At 35.3% G+C, this 20,414-nt stretch overlaps 1 protein-coding gene across 4 annotated transcripts in view; it reads right to left on the bottom strand.

The window, feature by feature from the left end:
* Positions 1-20,414, bottom strand: part of CNST (consortin, connexin sorting protein) — a 45,210-nt gene that overhangs the window by 11,555 nt on the left and 13,241 nt on the right. For all 4 annotated transcript variants that reach the window (XR_002111866.1, XM_003203990.3, XM_019612761.2 and 1 more), the window contains 7 exons: positions 19,761-20,198; positions 11,695-11,900; positions 9,372-9,402; positions 6,688-6,774; positions 6,128-6,242; positions 4,429-4,450; positions 4,155-4,251 (listed from right to left, as the gene is read on the bottom strand). Coding sequence is in view for 3 of the 4 variants with exons in the window: in XM_003203990.3 (XP_003204038.1) it covers positions 4,155-4,251; positions 4,429-4,450; positions 6,128-6,242; positions 6,688-6,774; positions 9,372-9,402; positions 11,695-11,900; positions 19,761-20,148 (946 nt within the window). In the remaining variant the exon portion in view is untranslated. The remainder of the gene's footprint in view (positions 1-4,154; positions 4,252-4,428; positions 4,451-6,127; positions 6,243-6,687; positions 6,775-9,371; positions 9,403-11,694; positions 11,901-19,760; positions 20,199-20,414) is intronic.

Raw genomic sequence — 20,414 nt, forward strand, 5'->3', positions numbered from 1 at the left:
TAACTACTGAAAGCTGTATTCTGATGCCAGTGTATCTACTACCACTCAGGAAGATCTCATTAGTTCTTTAAGAAAGCTGAAATCATGCTAATTTAATATATTTTAAATTACATTCTTTTAAGTGGGTAACAAGCTCCTTTGATTAATTGTAAATTAAAAATCCAGTTATAATATTTTATGTAACACTGTGTAACAAGTTCCTTTTTAGATGTTAGTTTACATATTAAAAATGGGATTCAGCTTATTTATGTGGTCATATTTACAATACAAATAAAAACTGATTTCTCTCGTGAAATTTCAGAGAGAACTGAAAGGAATTCTACATGGCTTGTGATTCACCTACCATTGATATGATCTGCTAATGAAGGAATAGATGGTTGGTCTGAGTCGTGCTTGAAATTACTAGACATTAGCCATTATAAGAATCTCAAAGTCAAATCTTGCCCTTAATGATTATGAAGAGAAGGGAGTAGTCACAGCTAACTCTAACAGAAATGATCTTTTTTTCCATACTTTAATAAAAACAGTAATAGTAGTAGCTCCAAACAAAAAATTCCTACTTCTAGAAAATGCTTGTTTGCATTTTTTTGGGTCACATCCAAAAGCAGAAAGGTCTCATAAATAGATTAACAAAGAGATCAAACACTGCCCTCATTAACAGAATGTGTTCTGACAATGACTGAAGATCTTTACGATAACCTCATCCTCCCCCACCTGTTAAAACATCACTTTAAATCTGAGCACTTTCCTTCCCTTTTTACATGAAACAAGGTCACACCCTTTTGTCTTTTAAGAAATGTTCACATTAATTCATTTTATTGAGTGATTTTATTAAATTCCATACTCTCCCCATTTTCAAAGACAATGAAGTACAAAGCAGCATAAAAAAGACAGGCTAGGGAATTAAAAAAAAGAATATCCAGCCATCTAAAATGCAGACAAAAATCAGAACGAGATTAACACTTGGAAGGGTATTGAGAACCTGGCTTATGAATGAAGAAATGGCTATGAGACAGGGACTTTTTGAAAAATAGGCACAGATGAGTAGATAGCCCAAGGGATTTGTAATGGGATACTGAGCCTCTCACGTATAGGTCATGAGGTCAAACACAGCCTGGATTATTAGGACAAGATTTTGTTACCATCTGTCAGTTTTTCCTAGTGAATACATCTACGTTACAATAGGCATCTTTGTTGGCAGTGCCAATTGTAACATCAAAGATTAAATGGAATCAGAAATTAAATCGAACTCATTACAGTGAAAGATGGCCCTTGAGCTCTACAGGCTTGTATTCCTCAGAAAGTAATAAATGATCCCAGCATTGCTATCTGCCTACGGAGGTACAAGAATTGAGATGTAATGATCACTGCTACATTCCATGTCAAATTTTCAGCACCTTTTAATATGTTCTTTATACTCATTTCAGAACACTTCCTAAGACAACTCATACCTGCTATATGCTCAAGGCAAGTTAAGACAAATACTCAGACTTAAATTAGGGAACATGCTTTTCTTACAAAGTGAAAATGAAATGTACCCACCAACATGGCAGCAATTTTTATCTGTAAGAGATATAACAAAGGTTCTACAGAAAATTTTTTAGCAGCAAAAGCACTTACAGCAATTTAGAACTTTTTTTTTCCTAAACAGAGTTCCTATAAAACTGCCACTTGTTTTGTTCATGGCAAAAACCTGTAGTCACCACTTTTTCATTCTGTTAATACAAGGCTGTCTAGCAGAGAGCGCTGAGAACGCTACCTGTGAAGAATTCACACACCTCCATCCTTGTCTCTCCTCCTTATTCACCGTAAGACAACTAATAAGAAGTTTATCCCCCTCTTGGAAATTGGGCTATATGTGTACGCACTGCAAACTGATGCTAACTGTGCCATTAAACTCATCATTTCTTTAGAGAATGCTTCATGACACATGAACTTGATTATCTTCAGTGAACACCAAGGTCATTTAAGTTTTCAGTTAGAAACCAAATAAATTGATGAATATAGAATGAATCAATTCTCACCCTTTCATATATACACATAGCCTAAATGGGTCAGTCTCTCTGCTGGTAGAATCAAAGATAAAATCTTCCAGAGAGAAAAGAGTAATAGAATATGAATTCACATGAAGGACTGCCTTCAAATCACTTGAGTGTATCCTTTTCCTGTCTTGCTGTAAGTCATATTTTTACTAGCAGTTCAGTAGCTCACCCTTCATTTTGGCAGATACATTTCTATGTAGAAAGTAGGAAAACAAAAACAAAACAAAACAAGTTTCATTCTGAGGTAGAAAAAAAGCCCACAAAAGGAGATGGTAAGCATTTTAAGTTTGCAGTGAGAAGGCCCATGCACTTGGGCTAATGTTGAAGTGGCTAGTTTATATATTATAAACTGTAGAGTTGTAGTAGCATAGGATTCTGCTGGAGTTCAGACAAAATTGTGAATTATGAAATGCAAATATTGCTTCTAGTCCTTATCACTGGAGCACTGTACAATTCAGCCACAGTTTGGCTATTTTTTTATGCAGCACTCAGTGAAATATATACAAATCCAGAGTTATGGATCATCTCTGTTCATTTTCTGCACTAAGTTCGTACTGGTATTCTCCTTACACAAATCCTAACTGTGACAAAAGCCCCATGCTGCTGACATATGGACACTGCGAGGGGCAGCATTACCACTGTTTTTATTAAAAGATGCACTGCCTTTACAAATCAAGAGATCAGCCAGGATAAGGAGTCATCGCCTCCTCAAGAACATACTAACCTTGTGAGAGGTGTCTCTTGTAAGTCCTATGCGTTTAATCTTGAGTTACACTTGAAATATTCCTAACTTTGTATTGAAAAAGAATTTAACACTGCTAGAACAGCTTTCTATTGATATATATAATCTTATTAATTCACAAACATTTCAGAGGAACCCAAGGGTTTTGATGATGTTTTGAAAACACTTAGGAAGTCCATTTATACCATCAATTAATTACACATTAATTTTAAATGCCTAGATGCTGTGATTTAACAATGAAACAAAATGATACTTAACTCACAAGTTTCAAAAGTTCAGAATTTTTGCTCTCCAGAAAGCTGTTGTTCCTACTTGGAATAAAAACAATGACCAAATTGCAAGTGTCTAATGTTTTTCCATGTTCTTTCAATCATCCAAAACTAAAAAGCATTCAGTCTTTTTGATCTGCTTTCTGAGTTGTAGAGCATGTTTGTTCTGTATTTTGTTTTTAGTTTGATTACATGAACAAAGACAGAGAAGGGGCAATATAGTGGTCACAGTAAAAGAAGATGAAGATGAGAAGAATCCACATATTTAGAGAGTTGCCATTAACTCCAAATTCTCAGAACTTTCTGGATTCAGGATGAAATACACTTGTAGAATAGTTTATATTGAAGGGGACCTCTGGATGCTATCTAGGTCAACTCTCTTCTTGCGAGAAGTTAATCTGTTTTTGAGGAAATGTCCTCAGTTTAGGCCATTTTGGGCAACTTGAATACAGCATAAAAAAACATTTTAAGCTGAGATAGAAGATGAAGTGTAGCATAGTAGTCAAACAATGCTCTTTTCCTCTCTGTCTCCACTGCAACAATTTACTAATTTTCAATGATTATTCCAACACATTACTCAAATAAAGCAGCTGCTGCCCCAAGGCAGGAGAAGAAAAATGAAACTGACATAAAAGCATGTACTGAAAAAAATTAGCTGAAGTATAACTTGCTCTTCTAGACTCCCCACAAGCTCCTTAATTTTCTGTTCTGTTTACAGAAAGATGTGGCTTATAATCAGTATATCATACTTTTAAATATATCAAATGGCCACAATTTAGAATATTTGTCATTGTTCATGTATCTTATCTCTAGTTTGACATAAATTTTAGCTTAGGAAGGCTGCTATAAATGCATACTCATCTACAAAAACCTTTTCTGATAGAGGCTAGAATTAGTTTACTACACTTCTGAATATCAATTACTAATTAAAATTGCATAGTATGTCCATTGTGCAATTGTTGTGAAAAAATACACAAAAAATGGATCAATTTGTGGTAATCCAAAAGTAGCTTCAAATGAAACAGCTTTATATAGTATTTACACGAATACATCATTACAAGATATTATTCCAAACAAATGCATGTACGTATACACACATACCTGATTTGAAAGCAGCAGCTTCTCTTTCCTTTAAATTCTCTGATCCAATTAACTTGAGCAAACAACCGCTTTCTGATGTATTTTCTGCAACTCCTGGCTGTAAAATATGACGGTATTTCCTGTAATTTTGGGGCTTAAACAGGAATACTACGACTTTTTGAAACATTTGTGCTTCAAACAATTTCTCTACTAAACTGAAAAAACTAAAATAATGTTAAAAATACGTTTATTAGCAACCTTCAGCAAAGCAGAAGATACAGAAATGGCTGCTTACCTTATTTTTGGGCGCCTGTGGCCTGTGGCAATAAAGAAAAAAAGGCATAAATCACACTACTCAACAACAGCATTCTTTATAACAAATATCATTGAAATCAGTGGCGTGTACTGACAGGACAAGGGGTAACAGGCAAAAAGTGCAACACAGGAAGTTCCATACAAATATGAGGAAGAACTTCTTTACTGAGAGGGTGCACTGGAACAGGCTGCTCAGAGAGTCTCCTTTGGAGATATTCAAGACTCATCATGGTGCCTTCCTGTGCAACCTGCTTTAGCCATGATCTTCAGAGGTCCCTCCCAACCCTTACAGTTCTGTGATATTGTGATCTAAATTCCTGTACAACTTCATGCTAAAAGAAAACATTGCCAACTTAAAAAATGTAAGGGCGCAATATCTACTAGTATAAAAACTCTGATCACTTTAACAGACGTTGAGAAAAGAAAAAAAAAAACACCTTTCACCCTTATTTTCCTCCCTCTAGACTGTTTACACTGGGACATATTTCCTGGGTATTGTATGATATAGGAGCTCCCACTGGTTCCACTGGGATTCACAGGTGTGTCAGCACTGTTAATCGTAAGGACTTTGCAAACTGTGTAAACATTCGTGCACAGCGTGTAAATTACTTTCAATTACAAAAACAAAAAGCTCATATTTTCGAAGATCCTGGCTTAAAGTATCATTTTAATTTCAAAATAAAGTGATCTTAAAACATTGAAAACAAATATGAAACAAGAAAAGCAAATTGGCTTTTGCCTGGAGAGCTTGGAAAAGTGATAATATTAAATATGGAGAACTAATCACGGCAAATGAACACAGTTCTTAATTTTTTCTCAAGTTGCAGGCTTCCTCAGGACTACGAATGACTTTACATAAATGAATTTCTGTATTTAAGTGAGGCTGCTTGGAAAAAATTAGAAGGAGAAAGCTGAGTAATGTTTAACAAGGCAACAATTCATTGCCCAGGGAGGTGCTGCAAGTTGCAGCACATAAATCGTAATAGTCTTGTGTCCTAATTTTTGTGTGAGCTTACAAGGTCACGTATAATGAAACGTAGGTTGAGAAACCCTGCAGGCACTCAAGAGTAACCTTGCAGAAGCAGCAGCAGTGGCAGTAAACTTGCCGTGCTAGAGCTGCCTCTTCCTCTTGCAGAAATGCAGGCTTATGCTTTCTGCAAATTCCTTCCCAAACAAAAGTAAATAACCTCAGCCTGGGTTCTGACGGTCAGCCTGGGAGTTTTCCAATTTCTGAAACATCACTCAGGAAAAAAATGTGGAAGATAAACCATACCCTAAGAACAACAGGAGTATTTTGTCTTCTGTTGTATCCAGACTGACTAAGCCCATGCAAATATATTTGAAGAAGTTTTCTCTCCCCATTTGATTGAGAGTGCCTTTTGGCTGATCATTTTTCAGTGGCAGTTAGTATAATTTTTTCTGTCTGTCCTTTAAACTCAAGATCTAGCAGGTAGGACATTCACCAATGAACTATCAGATCTTTCCCTGGGTCAATTGGACCCAGGGATTGGGTATAATCTCTTATGTGCTTATATTATCAAATTCACTGAAGGCAATGGGATGCAGATTTTATTTTGGGTCTGGACCATTTTAAACAACCGTTTTAAAACACACTGTAATAGTAAGCAGACAACAGCTACACTAACATGTTAGCACTAAAGAAGTAACATCATACTTACTGTTGATGTGAAGAACAAACTTTAGTAAGCTTTTCCAACTCTTCACTACTCAGTCCTTTAGCTGAATTCCTCAACGTTCTATCTGGACTAGAGACTGCTGCTTTCCATTTTCTTTCTGAATTAAATTCAAATATCCAAACTATTACAAAAGTAATATTTGCTTATCATAAAACATGCACATTAAACTAATTGATGGGGAAAAATTATCAATTACTCCACTGTTACGCTCTACAATCTTGTTTTAGACTGTGTAAAAAGCATCGTATTTTGCCATAAGGTGCTTTATTTACATCACATCAGATTGAAACTTGAAGTAAAAATACACTCCCAAAAGCTATAGGGCTTATATATAATGAATAAATTATTGGCACCTTTTTCATGAAACATGCATGAAGGGGTCCAGAGAAGGAATATTCTTCTCATAACAAACTAGAGAAATCTGGGTATAAATGCTATTTCTGCTGCTTATTGGCTTTAAGCTCGCAAAACAAACACTGTTATTTACAAAGGCAAAACAAGTGAACTCTTCCTACTATCATATTAGTTTAGCCTGTACTTACCCCACTGCTCCTGTATGGAAGAAAGATTTGCAAGCAGTTGTTCATGATACAATCGTTCAAGCTGAATGAACTTCATTGCCTTCTCATCTTAAAGGCTGGTTAAAGAAAAATGCACACACATGTGGACATACTACTATTTCTTTGTTTTTGACATCATATTTGAATGGAAAATCGTAATGTATCTGAAACACCATTAAGTCAGACTGAACAATAATTAGCATCCAGATCTCTGTGCAAGGGAGAAAATGAATACAGCAAATAAGAACAAAGATAAGTTCCAAAAATGAAAACTCTATTCTTTTCAGCAGTTACCTCTTCACATGTCTTGTAGCCAACGGAAGATTTTCTAGAAAAGAGATGAGCAACACTTTACTTTGTTGACAACTGTAAGGTAAATTGAAGCTCTTGGAAGTGAAAAGCAAAACAATGATACAAATGCTAGTACACATCTCTCAAGAAATACAATTATGTGTCAATAAACATAACTAAATGAAAATACAACTCCTTTTACTCATCAGCTGGAGATCAGTATCAAAAAAACGTCAACAGCTGAAACTTCACAAAACACACTTCCCCTATTCAACCACTGTATTCAACACTGTTGGACAGCTGCACTACTTTCTTTCTTCTTCGTAAAGATTCTGCTTCATTTTTTTCTCCATGAAGAACTCTTTCTCTCCCTTAGGGTTATCATCATATTTGTACAATGTATCTTTATAATTTGTAATAGTGGAGGGTATTTCTAGCTCCATCAAACTCGAGTTGTTTGTTATTCTGTTTAAGGCCACGTTTATCAGCTCGAATTTAATTACACAGTGCAACGAGTATAGAAGTATTCTGAACAAACATTAATAATATAGAAAAAATAATTTCCATTATTCATTTTAATTAAAATATTGAAGTAATTCTTATAAAAACATAAGAGGCATTTGTAATTTTTGTTAGGCTCATGCACCATATAAATGGCATGGCTTATAAACAACAATATTAACAGAAAGAATATTCCTTGCCCTCAAGAATTCTGTTACTGGGAACAGTAACAGAGATCAGAAAGATAGCCTTAGAGGATCACAGCAACAACCCTGAATTATTGTTAAATAGGCAGTTCTACACTGGATGAATTAAAATACCCATCATGAATAATTAACACAATGTAACATGATCAAGTAAGTTCTTTATTAACCTTGGGAAACTGATGGCTGCAAGTACAGGGGAGATTTCCTTCATAAATATGTATTATACTGTGGTATTGAATTCCACATGTCAGGTGTATATTGCACTTTAAATATATCCTTTGATCAGATATAAATTTAAGGCTCCCCCATAAAATTTCTATGAAAGAGAAAATGTATTTCATCATAGAATCATAGAATGGCCTCAAAAGGACCTCAAAGACCATCTAATTTTAACCCCCCTGCCATGGGCAGGATTGCCAACCACTAGACCAGGCTGCCCAGAGCGATTTCTATCATACTGATGGATGTTTTTTATGGTTGAGTGTATTTTTCCACAAATAGCCATAATGTTCCTGCAGAACTTTTCTATTCTGCTAATTTGTGCTATAATTTTTTTTTTTTCCTTTTTCTGATGGATGTTTTTGAAGACAATGATGGGTAATTTCACATATTACCTTTAAAACATTGCTATCGCTGTTGCCTTGTTTTTATACCATTGCCAAATATAATTGGCAAGATTTAAGGATACATAACTGTTTCTTTTGCTTTGTTCTTTAATCATTATAATTGCCCACATGCTCCCTATTTTTTTTACAAATTACATAATAAATAACGTGTATGCACAGACTTTGTTAAATTCATGACACACCTCAGTGAGTCATATACACATGAAGGGCTTACAACTTTCCTCTTCTTTTTACAGCCTGAACATTTTTCTTCAAAAGCAAACAGAGAAATAGCTGGACCAGATTAAAAAAATAAAAATAAAAAAAATAATAAATATATATATATATATTTCAAGGTTTAATATAATTATTATCTCCCAGAATTACTGAAATATCTTAATTATTACCAGTTTGACTATTTGAACTGATTGACCAAACTTGTTTACATTATCTAGGAATAAACCAAAGTAACCACTTGGGTCCTAGAGGCAGAAGAACCTGTGACAGTTCTTCAAACTACTTTGGCATGATTTTGAATAATTAGCACTTGACAAAGAACATGTTGCTGTTGTATGCAGGTTACTGATCTCCCTTAGCACAATGTGTTTGGTATTTTTATTCTAATTTAGACACTAATCGTTCACAGTCTAACTGTGATAATCTTGTTCTTACTATGACAGTGCCCTGTTTGATACAACAGAACACAAAACCTATCTAGATCAGACATATTTTCAGTTATTAGAATATTGAACAAAACTTTTTTTACCCTATAAAACAGATGTCCTTTAAAAACATTTTCTTACTTCCTCATTTCTGCACAACTATAAACAATTGTATCAGCACAGTTTTTGAAAGTGGACTTATTACTTAAATTATATTGCAGCCGTCTGATTAGGGAGGAACTCCTTACATACTGTATATTCACTCATGGGTAAATTATTGCTCTTCGCTTATTTTAACCCTGACCCACAACCTGTGAGTCAATGTCAAAGTATGTATTTTCTGTTTTATCGTGTCAGATTATTTTAATATCACATAATAAATTTTACAGGTAAAAGGATACATTCCTCCTCTTGAAAATAGGTCTCAGCTATCTGAAAAGGAAAAAAAAACCCCAGGAAAATTAGCATTCCTTCATTTTTATGAGAGTGGCAGGGATATAATTTGAACTTTTCATTATAGCTTTAAATGGCTGCTTTGCAGATTCATATTTAGTTTTAAGAGAATAGAAATATTTAGACTAAATGCACGTACTCTTATTCTAAGAAAGATGCTTAAAGAGAATATCAAACAAAGATATCATAAGTTTACCCGCACAAATGAATTTGCTCAAATATATGTTGGGTTTTGTCTTGTTACAACAACATTTATTTCAGCAATTTTTAAAAATGATTATATTAGAAAGTTATAAAATGACAGAAGCACTGTGTTTAATGATAGATTAATTTTATTTCTATTACTGACCATGATCTAAGATCATAGTCGAGCTCTCCTGAGCATTACAGTGCAATGTGATAAAATGGAGAAATAGAGGCTTCCTGACTAATGAGAAAACAACAATCTCTAGATCAAAGACACTGAAAGTAACACCTACAGCAAGATCAGAGATATACCAGCAAGCTTCCTGTTTATATCCCATTTACAACATTTCAGATTTTAAGCATTTGAAATTCATGAGATAAACATGAGACGAATGAATTTCTTTTTTTTTTTTTTGTTACTCCCAGTTCACCAGCAGAATCCAGACAATAGCACTGCAGGAACCTTCTTCCACTTTCTTTCATGAAGCTACTCTTCTCTGTTAAAAAGATCTAAAGACTCTCTGCTTCTTATGTCATTTCCCAAAGCATAGCACATTGGAATCTGAAGCTCTTTCAGAATAGAGCAGGTCATACAGTTCAGCCAGACAGCAGCTGTTTGATTAGAATTGTTGCTGTTATGACAGAACAAAGATGAGTCTTTTCCTCCTAAAACTGACATTTCTATAATTAAAACTGGGTTTGCAACAGGACAGCTCTACCAAAGACCATCCCTCCCCTCTGACAAATAGTCTTAGAAATTTACAACATGAAAAAACTTATTTGTGCTTGCCAGAAAAGTAGGTAGACTTTTCTTAGAAATCAGAAGAATAGTGATGTGCTTGTTGGTAAATGCAATATAAACCTCAGAAGTAAAAATGTGTTTTTCAAACATCCCAATACAAATTGCTTGATATGTCTTAGGAAGAAAGAGAATGTGTTTGGTTGACATGTTTGAATCTGGAAACCCAGACTGTTTTCAGTTCTGTCACAGTTTCTGTGTGACTTTGAAAAGGTTGTTTGCCTTAGGGTTTGGCTTCCTCAGGTATGAAGCTGTGAGCAGATTTCATCTCTACTGCGGTCAATGACACTCCTTCATGTTTGTCAAGTTTTGAAAGTCTTGCCCTAACGGTATTGTTTTCCAATGTAGACCTTTGTACTGACTCATAGACAAACACCAAATTTGACATGGCTGTAAGTACAAATGGTTAACCTTAATGCTAAGTTTCAAATAAATTAAGGAACAGTAGGAAATAACTTCACTTAACTTCACACAAATCTTAAAAAAACAACAACAAAACAAACAAAAAACAAAAACCCCTCCTATGTTAAATGTCAAGCATCTAGAACTTGTGATATGAAAAAGAAGCCTCTCCTAACATCATCTCTCATCTCTGTCAAAAGAGAATAAGAATGCAGGTGTGCCATCAAAGTGAAAATATTTAAAATATTACAGTGGTCCAATTTTCCACAATAAGGACAACGTAACTAAGTCAAGTCAGACACTATCATGTCTCTATAGCCTATGAGTTACTTCAGCCAAACAAAAAGTCTTCCAGCCCACTGTTAGTCCAACACAACAGAACTATGCATTAATAGTGCATCGAGTCCTAGCCTCATACTTTTCAAAGTGTGCTTTTCAAATTACACTGTATTTCCCTCGGTAGTGCAGATGTGGTGACTGTGCTAGAAAAAGTATATACTAAGGAACCTTGAATCTTAGCATTCACACATGAAGTTCAAGCTAGGAAGAAGTCTGCAGTAGCAAAAATAATTTCAGGTACAAAATGTGATTTAGACATCAGCTATCTTGCATTTCTGTGTCCTAAATATTCCACTAGTGTCCTACATATCATGCAAAGCCTGTCTTTGAGAGTTTCCTTCAGAATGTACTTCTGAGACAGCTTATAATTTAATATATATATATTAGAGTGGACATATTTGCCTTCATCCTCTGTTAAACAGCAAAACTTGAAAATACACTGTCCAGATATGAATACTGACATATGTTGAATCAGTGCATCTTTTTCCTACTGAAAAAAAGTCTCAATCACAAAGTGTGCAGCAATCCAGAATCATAGGAAGTACCTGATGGAGACACAGGGGCAGTGTCTTTGAATCCATCTGCTCAACCTCTTCACGGAGCAAAGAGAAAAGGGACTGCAACGTTTGTTTTTGTTCTTTTTGGTGAGAATTTTCATTTGCTTCAACAGCACCTTCAGAATGCACAGAATCTGTATGTGTAACAAGAGTATTTTCCTCCTTGATTGCTGTGGTTCCCACTGAAGGAACTCCTTTAAAAAGAACAAGTACTTAGGTTAGGATTAAAAAAATATGCTGACCTGCATTTTTAGGAAATTTCAATACAAAAGCTGTGAATAAAATCTTATTATCTTAAATAATAGTCCTGCAAGTTAATAAAATATTGGTTTTGTCAAAATTAGTTGCAATCAGTCTGTCTCAATGTCAGCTCACCTACCTGGAAAGACATAGTGACACACATCAGCTATTTCTGTACACTACTAACTGGGACTCAACTTTAACTTGGCATGAAATAAAAAATCACCTAGCTTAAACTGTTTTAGAATGATTAAAAAGAGACCAGGAATCCAAACTGAAGTGTTGTGGCTGATGTTATCTTGAGCACCTAAAATCAATACTTAGGAGCTCAGACCCAAGACACCAAATTTCCGTTTTAAAACAGGTGAAAAGTTTTGCTCTGAATGGACTGAAAGAAGAAAAGAAAGAATCGTGAGTTCCTGAAAGGCAGGGAGTGCTTTGTGTTGAGTAAGTACTCTGGTGGTGGCCACCTACTTCCAGGAAAGAGCTTTGTTGACTTGCTGAGACAAATGCCTGGAGAATGCTACTGTCACATAGGCTCTTGGCTGGCGTCTTCATGCCTGCTAAGGAGCTTGTAAAGGGAGAAGTCCAGGGAAGGAAGGGCTCCTGCTGAGAAGGTGAACTCAACCTGTTCTTTGGATGACAACACAGTGTCTCTTCACAGTGATGACAGGAACTTAAAGGATAGAAAGAAGCAGATGATGTGGGAATTCTTCTGTGGAACACAGACACTAGCAAGGATTGTGCTGCTGAGCGGAAGTAAAAACATCCCTCAATAGCAAGATTGTTTGGGAGTCCAGGAGATGAGCCAGTAATGATGATCCCCTTTAGCACCAACAACATAAGGAATTTAATGAACAGAATTTCTGTCTAGGCAGAAAACCAGTACCTCCCAATCCACTGCTGCCTATCTATCACTTTTACAGAAGTGAAAAAAGGAAGGTACACAGGTGAATGACTAGCAATGTATGTGAAGTATAATGTAAAGCGTGACAGCACAAAAATATTGCAGGAAAAAAATTCAGGGCATAAATCCTATATTTTATTTTAGAAATGCAAAGTTACCAATGCCTTGGAGGAGAGGTTCTTGAAGGACTGGAAGCAAGAGTAGGGCTTGATGGTCACTTTTCAGAAGAGAGAAAAGTCAGTGGTGGGATACTCATGGACTGTTTTTACTGAGTATTTCCTTCTCCAACTCAAAGATGGCCAATGAAATCTCAAACTGTGCAAATGACAAAGGTTTTTGGAGCAGTCAAATATTGCATGAATGGTAATGAACTCCAGAAGGACGAAGGACCTCAAGAACTTGAGCTGACAAAAAGGTGGCTGATGAGCTGCAGCATAGGTAAAAACTAAACTATTAGCTGTTGTATGGGAACTGCTGAATCACGGCCTGAACCTCTGATTGATCACCTGAGACGAGCAATGAGTCAGCCACGGGAGCACAGGTAAAGACAATTCACCTGTGCTTTTTTGGAAGGGATGGAGCCTGGCTCCGCCTCTCCTAAACCCATTTAAGATCTGACTACCACTAGGGGAGGATCTCTTCTGGAGATCCCTCCTTTGGAGTTTTGCACTGAGCCCAGGATATGGGTAAGCATTCTATCTATTATCTTTTTTTAATTATAACCTGCTTAACCAAACTCTCTTGTTTATTTCATATTTATAACATCTGTATATTCATTGATTATACACCTGTACAATTCCAATTTCAAAACTGGATAATAAAATTAAGGAAAGAACTTAAAGTCATTGGTAGCTCTGTGGAATCGTTAGAATATGAGCATTGTCTGCCAAAAGAACTCTAATAAAAGTTGTGCATGACCAGACAGACTATTGTAGAGGAGGCAGAACAAGCTGAGTGGACTGTACATCAACCTTGCACTAGTTAAGCCAGCACAAGATACTTTTAATGGGAGTTTAAAGTGCCTGCCAACAACTATAAGCCATCAATTGCAGTAGGTTGAAAAGGAGAAACTGATAATGAAAAGATTCATAAATGGGTACTAAAACAAATAGGCAGAGGCTTACCCACTAATATCCATAATACCACTGCAGAACATGTGGAAGTACATGGAACAGACTGCAGAAAGTGGTCAGGCTTGCATACACTTGCTAAATAGCATCTCCCATTACCTCTATCAGAGACAAGGTACTGAATTAAATAAACTGGCAGGGCAGTTCTGATTTGTTAGTTATCTCCTCCTGTAAGAATCCGTAAAAAGTTCAGGAACTGATTACACCACAAAACGAGATTAAGACTGTGCTGTAAGTTTTGCTATGACACAGCTTCTGAGGGGTATGAAGAGACAGGATCGCTTGCAGACACATTTATACTACTATAAAGCTCTGTGAAAACACTTTCATTGGTAAGTTTGTTCCTTTAAGTGAACCCATTTTAGCACAAAGCTTGGCTTTATTTTTGCAAAACTGGCTACTTTGCCATTAAAGAACATACTGTATTAGTAAAGAGTAGGTACCTACCCAGTCTTAAAACAATTGATTCCTCAATTCATTAACAACTTATTTTTCTATAATTACAACATGTATTTGATATCTTTAGAGAGGACAATTTTACAGAATTATCAAGTTTAGGTACTTGTTAAAATATCAGCATTATTTCAAATGTGATATTGCTGTAAGTGAATAATGTCCATGTTATGAATGAAGTATGTCGTGGCCTAAAGTAAAAGTTAAAGTTAGCTGTTAAAGATCATGGTCAGCCAAGACTGACACTGCTTTTTCCATATAGAAGTGCATCTTGTTCTTAGAAAGCAGTACACTCGGCCCAAGAATTTCTGAAAAGAGCAAATTCCATTTTGGAAGAAATTGTGAAATACATCTTCAATTTGAAGAAAAAAAATAGCAAATATTGCTATTTCACAGAAAACACATTCTGAGTGTTGCTGCAGGAAAACTGTACCCTACTGATTAATGAAAAGCCCAACACTGTACATAACTGTATAGCAGTAAAGCGTAATAAAAGAGTACATAAAGAAAAAAATGAAAAGAAGAACAAAAGCTCAACCAACCTTCCGCCCCCACCCCCACAAAAACCCAGTGACAGCACCATGACTATTTTTAGTCCCAGCAAATATGTATGTGAAATTAAAGACTTGTTGAAATTAAATTAGACAAAATACAAAAAGCAACTTGCACAGATGAGACAAACTCAAATACACTGAGATTTGTGCAATAAATCTGTATAAACATGGTAAGCATGTTCTTTCCAAACTACACCCATTTCTGAGAACTCATCAGCTAAAAGCAGGACACACAGGGGCACCATGTCAAGCTAACCCCTTTCCAACAATAAGCCCCGCTTTCTGTAACCATTTTGATTCTGTTGTTCCTGCAGCTCAAGCACTCAGCATATTCCAAATTCCTTTGCGTTCACTGCAACTGAAAACCTACAGTGATGATCCAGGTTTAAGATTTAGAGGTTAAGAAAGGCACTGAATGTCCATGGGAAGGCTCCATTCTATTTTTGGTTATTTATAAACTCTTTATTGTAAACTATCCAGGTCAGGAGTCCTAACAATCTCTGTGGGTGGCTATTTTTGCAGGGCTTATTGCCAGACAAAATATGGGTGTAACTTAACATTGCTTTTTCATTATTAATGTATGCCTCTGCTTTTCCAATATTTACTCGTGCTTGCTATGGACCAAATGCAACAAGAGACGTAACTGGGTGCAAGGAACAAACTAGGAGGTGTTTTTAGATAGAATGAAGGCTATATTTAAGAAGAGATGCATACATTTTTCAGCACATGGTCATGAAACACAAGAGGTGTTTTAGCAAACCTATCTCAGGAGAAAAAAGTAACTTAAAAATGCACTTTAATAAGCAGTTTATAATCAGCTGTCATATCAAAACACGAAATATGCTCAATAGCAACTACCACAAAACCCCTTCAGTTGAATGTTGTTGTGGTACTTCTACTACATAGTTAGACACTGCATATTGTTCCTGCATATAGTTGCATGAGCTGTCACTCATTTGGAATCCAATTCTGCCCTTGATTTACTACACTGGATTTAAAACAATGCATCAGTCATTCAGGTTAATTCTACCTTGCTTTATTTTAAATACAAGACAATATTTGCGCCTTAGTAACAACATAACCAAGAACATTTCCCGAGGCTGCAACATTTAGTAATGTTATTTTATCATGAAGGTGTTATGGGCTAAGATCCCTCTTCATTTACTTATTCTCCATATTCTTAAGAGCACAAAGCATCATTTTCTTTTGGAATCCAATCTTAATGTCCAAAGCAGTTGTTTTTCGGTGTTCTTTTAATTGTTTCCTAAAGACAGGTGTCTTATGTATATGTCTGATACTTTGAGAGGCTAAGGTGGAAGGTTTTTTCACTTTGCAAAACATACTGGAAAAAAAAAATCATTTCAAATATTTCATTTTCAAGAGGAGATTTTTTCAGACAATAGGAACATTTTGTAGGGGAACAGATTATTAAAGATCTAACTATAAGTGAGTGAGCTCAAAATCACGTTTATCACAACAAACAAGTAAAATGATACTGCATGGCCCTTCCTACAATTTGACCACTTGATATTCACGTATTTCATTTAATGTAACTCCAAGTCTATCCCAAGCACTTCACTTTCTCCCCATTTTTATATTACTTTGTGAAATAAATTGAATAATTACAGGAAAAGAGTGTGTTGCAGAACTTAACACTGGGAAAAATGACCAAATGCAAGACACCATGTTATGCTATACCATGTAATGATACAATATGCAGTTACCAGTTATGTCAGGGCTGATCTTCTGGAAAATTTTATTTTTTTTAAGACAACAGGGACACTTTAAGATCCACATTTACAAAAAATAAATCAAATCACACTTCATAAATCACCATTCTATTTCACTAGAGCTACCACGATTCAGCATAAGGAACCTAATAATGAATAATGATCAAAATCTAAATTTGTCAATTTAAAGTTACATTGCATCTTTAATCGTCAGTGGCCTCCTAAAATAGGCATTTTATTCATAACTAATACTAATATCCAAACATATGTGGTTAAAAACCAGGACCTAAAAGCAATAAAGTTGTCAATTCACTCTGCTTACTGCTGCATTAAGGCAACAGAAAGAGGCTGGTTTTTTATACAGTACACAGTAAAGTTTGGAACTATTTGCTCCAAGGCACTAATGTGGACTCAAAAAGCAACTGCAAGTCAGGTGATAAATTCACTGTAAGCTATTAATTCTGTCAATTCTCACTTGGGGAAGCCCTGAATGAGTACAGAATCACCACAGTTGGAAAAGACCTCCTAGACAATCCAACTGCCCATCTACCACCACCACCAATATTTCCCCACTAAACCATATCCATAGCATAGTCTCTTTGTTTTTTCTTAATGCTCTTTTTTAGCCATCATTTACTGACTGCTCTCAGAGACAGAATATTCAAGAAGGTGGATATTCAAAAAGCTAGAGTTATTGTTCATTTTGCATCTCAGTCTATTGAGTGGAGAAGCTAGGATAATTCTTGCTCCTACACAATGCAAATAGAAATGTAATAATCAAGTAGCTGTAACTATTTTTGCATTGTAAGAAAATATTTAGAGAGCTTCAAACACACTGCAAATGGAAGTACGTGCTCTTCTAAAATAAAAATGTATGTTCAAGAGGAAGATTGACTTCTCTAATGATCACCAACTTGCTGCTCGAAAAACGTTCTGAATAAATGAAAGGTGGTTTTCCATACTCCACTTTCACTGCTTTAGTTACAAGCAAGTGACCTGATAGAGACAACATGTTTTTAAGCCAAAAATCACATTTTCCAGAATAATAATATTTAACAGCAACAATAATAGGTTTGTTTTTATTGAAAGAGTGATCTCTTCTATATCAACGAGTCAAAGCCAATTCATCCATGACCTCTCAATAACTAAAAATAAAATTAAAAAATATCACCATAATACATGCCCTGCAAATTTTAACTTTGGGATTCCAGCTTGCTTGTGTGACTGTCTGCTGTCACCCATTCAGTGATCTTCCTTTCTGATTATTCTTTCCCTGAGGTGGCATAAAGCACAGAAAGCTAGTTTAGTTCTTGCATGTAGAGGGATACTGAGGAATTGGTTAAAATAGCTGATGGTAAAAATTAAAAAGGAAGGTTCTCACCAAAATAAAAATATTTGCAACATCAAGAAACTGTGACATAGTCATTGTGCTATGTGAAAACAGGAGAACCATTGTGTGATGAGAACTAGAAAGCTGAATGTACATTATCTGAAAGTCAGTGGGAAATATAATTTTGTATCTTGATCTTCCTACTGTAACAGTCTAAGTACTAGGTATTTTTTCATAGAGATTCACCTTTTATTCCCAGCCAGACTCTTAAATAAAAGCTTTCCAAGCAGGATATTCTTCTCTATTGTATTCTGCATCTCTAGGTGTTTTTTTTCCGGAAATTTTCTGTATTTCAGTTTTCTGCTTTTTACCTTAGGAGTGCCACCTATTATGCATAGCTGCTTTTGTGGTATTTTGCATCAGATGATTGCATTTATCAGCAAGAGTACAAACTAATGGAAACAGAATACATGTAAAATATAGCTTTCAATGTTCAGGTAAATTTCTCCTTTTCTTCCTCTCATCACACTTCAAGTATTTCTGTCTACATATCTGCATTACATTTTTTTTTTTCAATTTCCCTGCTGCTACCAATCCAATTACTTACTTCATCCAATCTCTTGTTTTATTTTCTTCTCTTTTTAGATATCAAATCTACTCTTGAAAGATATACTCACTGATGTTCTGCATTACTTAATGAGCAATTCTCCTCACAATTACATATTTCGGTATCCTCTTATCTTTACTAGAAAACATAATTTTTCTCTTCTAGATCTTGCCTGTATGTAAAAACATGTAACACAAAACTTCCTTTTCATTGCTCTACATATTTTGCAATCCTTTCAGATCATCATTTTTCAGAATTAGGCCATAAAAACACAAGTCATTTGTAAAACTGTACTCTACTATTTTTATTCCCCTAATTCCCCATTTTCTCAGCTTTTAGAAGGGGAAAAAAAAAAAAGAAAAAAAGCAAGAGTGACTCAATTTGAGAGTTCCAAGTAACTCTCAAAGATACTGATGGGAAGAAACACACTGAATTTAATTAATGTATTTGTAGCACAATGTCACATAAGCTTTATGATCTATGGCACAAACCTAATATGCATGTTGATGCAGACAAATCCTACTCCTCTGAAAAGGAAGAAACATCTCAAAAAAGGACACGTAATAAACTTTTACATATTCCTTCCCCAATTAAGATGTAAAAAATTTAAGGAGAAGTAACATCAAAACATATTTAAACAACTCATTACTTGAAATGCACATCCTAAGACTACATACCGAGCTTTAAATCCTGACAGCAACAGGTCTAGACATTATTCATACCAAGATTTAAAATCTTGAATCTGTGTCCAGACACCAAAATCTTGCACTTGAGCACTTCAGCAATAACATAATGCCTGAATTTCTGGCTACTCAGATTTGGAAGTCAGCCCAATTTCCATACTGAAAGTCTGTACTTCCTCAACTCATCCTTCCATGATGTGTTTCATTTGTTATATAGCTGATTAATTAAAATACATACAATTAAAACATCTAGAATTTAATCTGATTTAGTAATTTTGAAGTAGAAAAAAAAAGCTAAATGAATTTTAAAAATAGTTAGTATGGCACATAAAACCTATCTTTATTACTAGTTCACAGACTAAAACTATAGATTTATTTTTTTTAAGTAAACAGAACAGAAACATATTTTTTAGAAAGTACCTTTAGATTTTTTACCGGAGCTTCTTTTGCTTCTTGGACTTCTTTTTCCACCTGGCTGTTTTTCTGTGATAGGCTTTTCCTCCAGCTGAGGGTCCATATGGACATTCACAGATCTCCTCTCAGTCTCACTTTCCTTACAGCCTGGGGTACAGTCTCCGCTGTCCATATTCTCATTATTATTGATGCTGTCCTGCTCACCTTCATTCTGTCTTCCCATAGCAATTCTACTACTGGTCAAAACTTCATTCCCATCATTGTCAAGTTGATTTTCATTTTCGTCAGCTGTAGAAACCAAATGAGAGGTCAAACATTCGACCCTATAGTCAGCAGGAAGACTGTCCTTCGAGTCAATTTGTAGATCATTTGGTGGAAATTCTCTGTCGTCCATCAGAGCGTTACTTGTTGAACCACTTAATCCCCTTCCAGATATTTTTAGACCTAAAATACAAAACCAGAAGAAGCATTTATAAATGGTGCTATAATTAAGCTCATGCTTAATTCCAGTCAATAAAGAATCACATTAGCAAAGTGATATAGTTTAAAGGCATGGGGAAATTCTTTCAAACAGCAACCCATTGCCCTGCTGGAAGTTTTGTAAAGCAAAGCTAACTACATACAACAATAATCTATAAATTTGTTCTTCATGCAATTATT

Source organism: Meleagris gallopavo, chromosome 2 (genome assembly GCF_000146605.3).
Source record: "Meleagris gallopavo isolate NT-WF06-2002-E0010 breed Aviagen turkey brand Nicholas breeding stock chromosome 2, Turkey_5.1, whole genome shotgun sequence".
In the NCBI taxonomy this organism is placed as follows: Eukaryota; Metazoa; Chordata; class Aves; order Galliformes; family Phasianidae; genus Meleagris; species Meleagris gallopavo.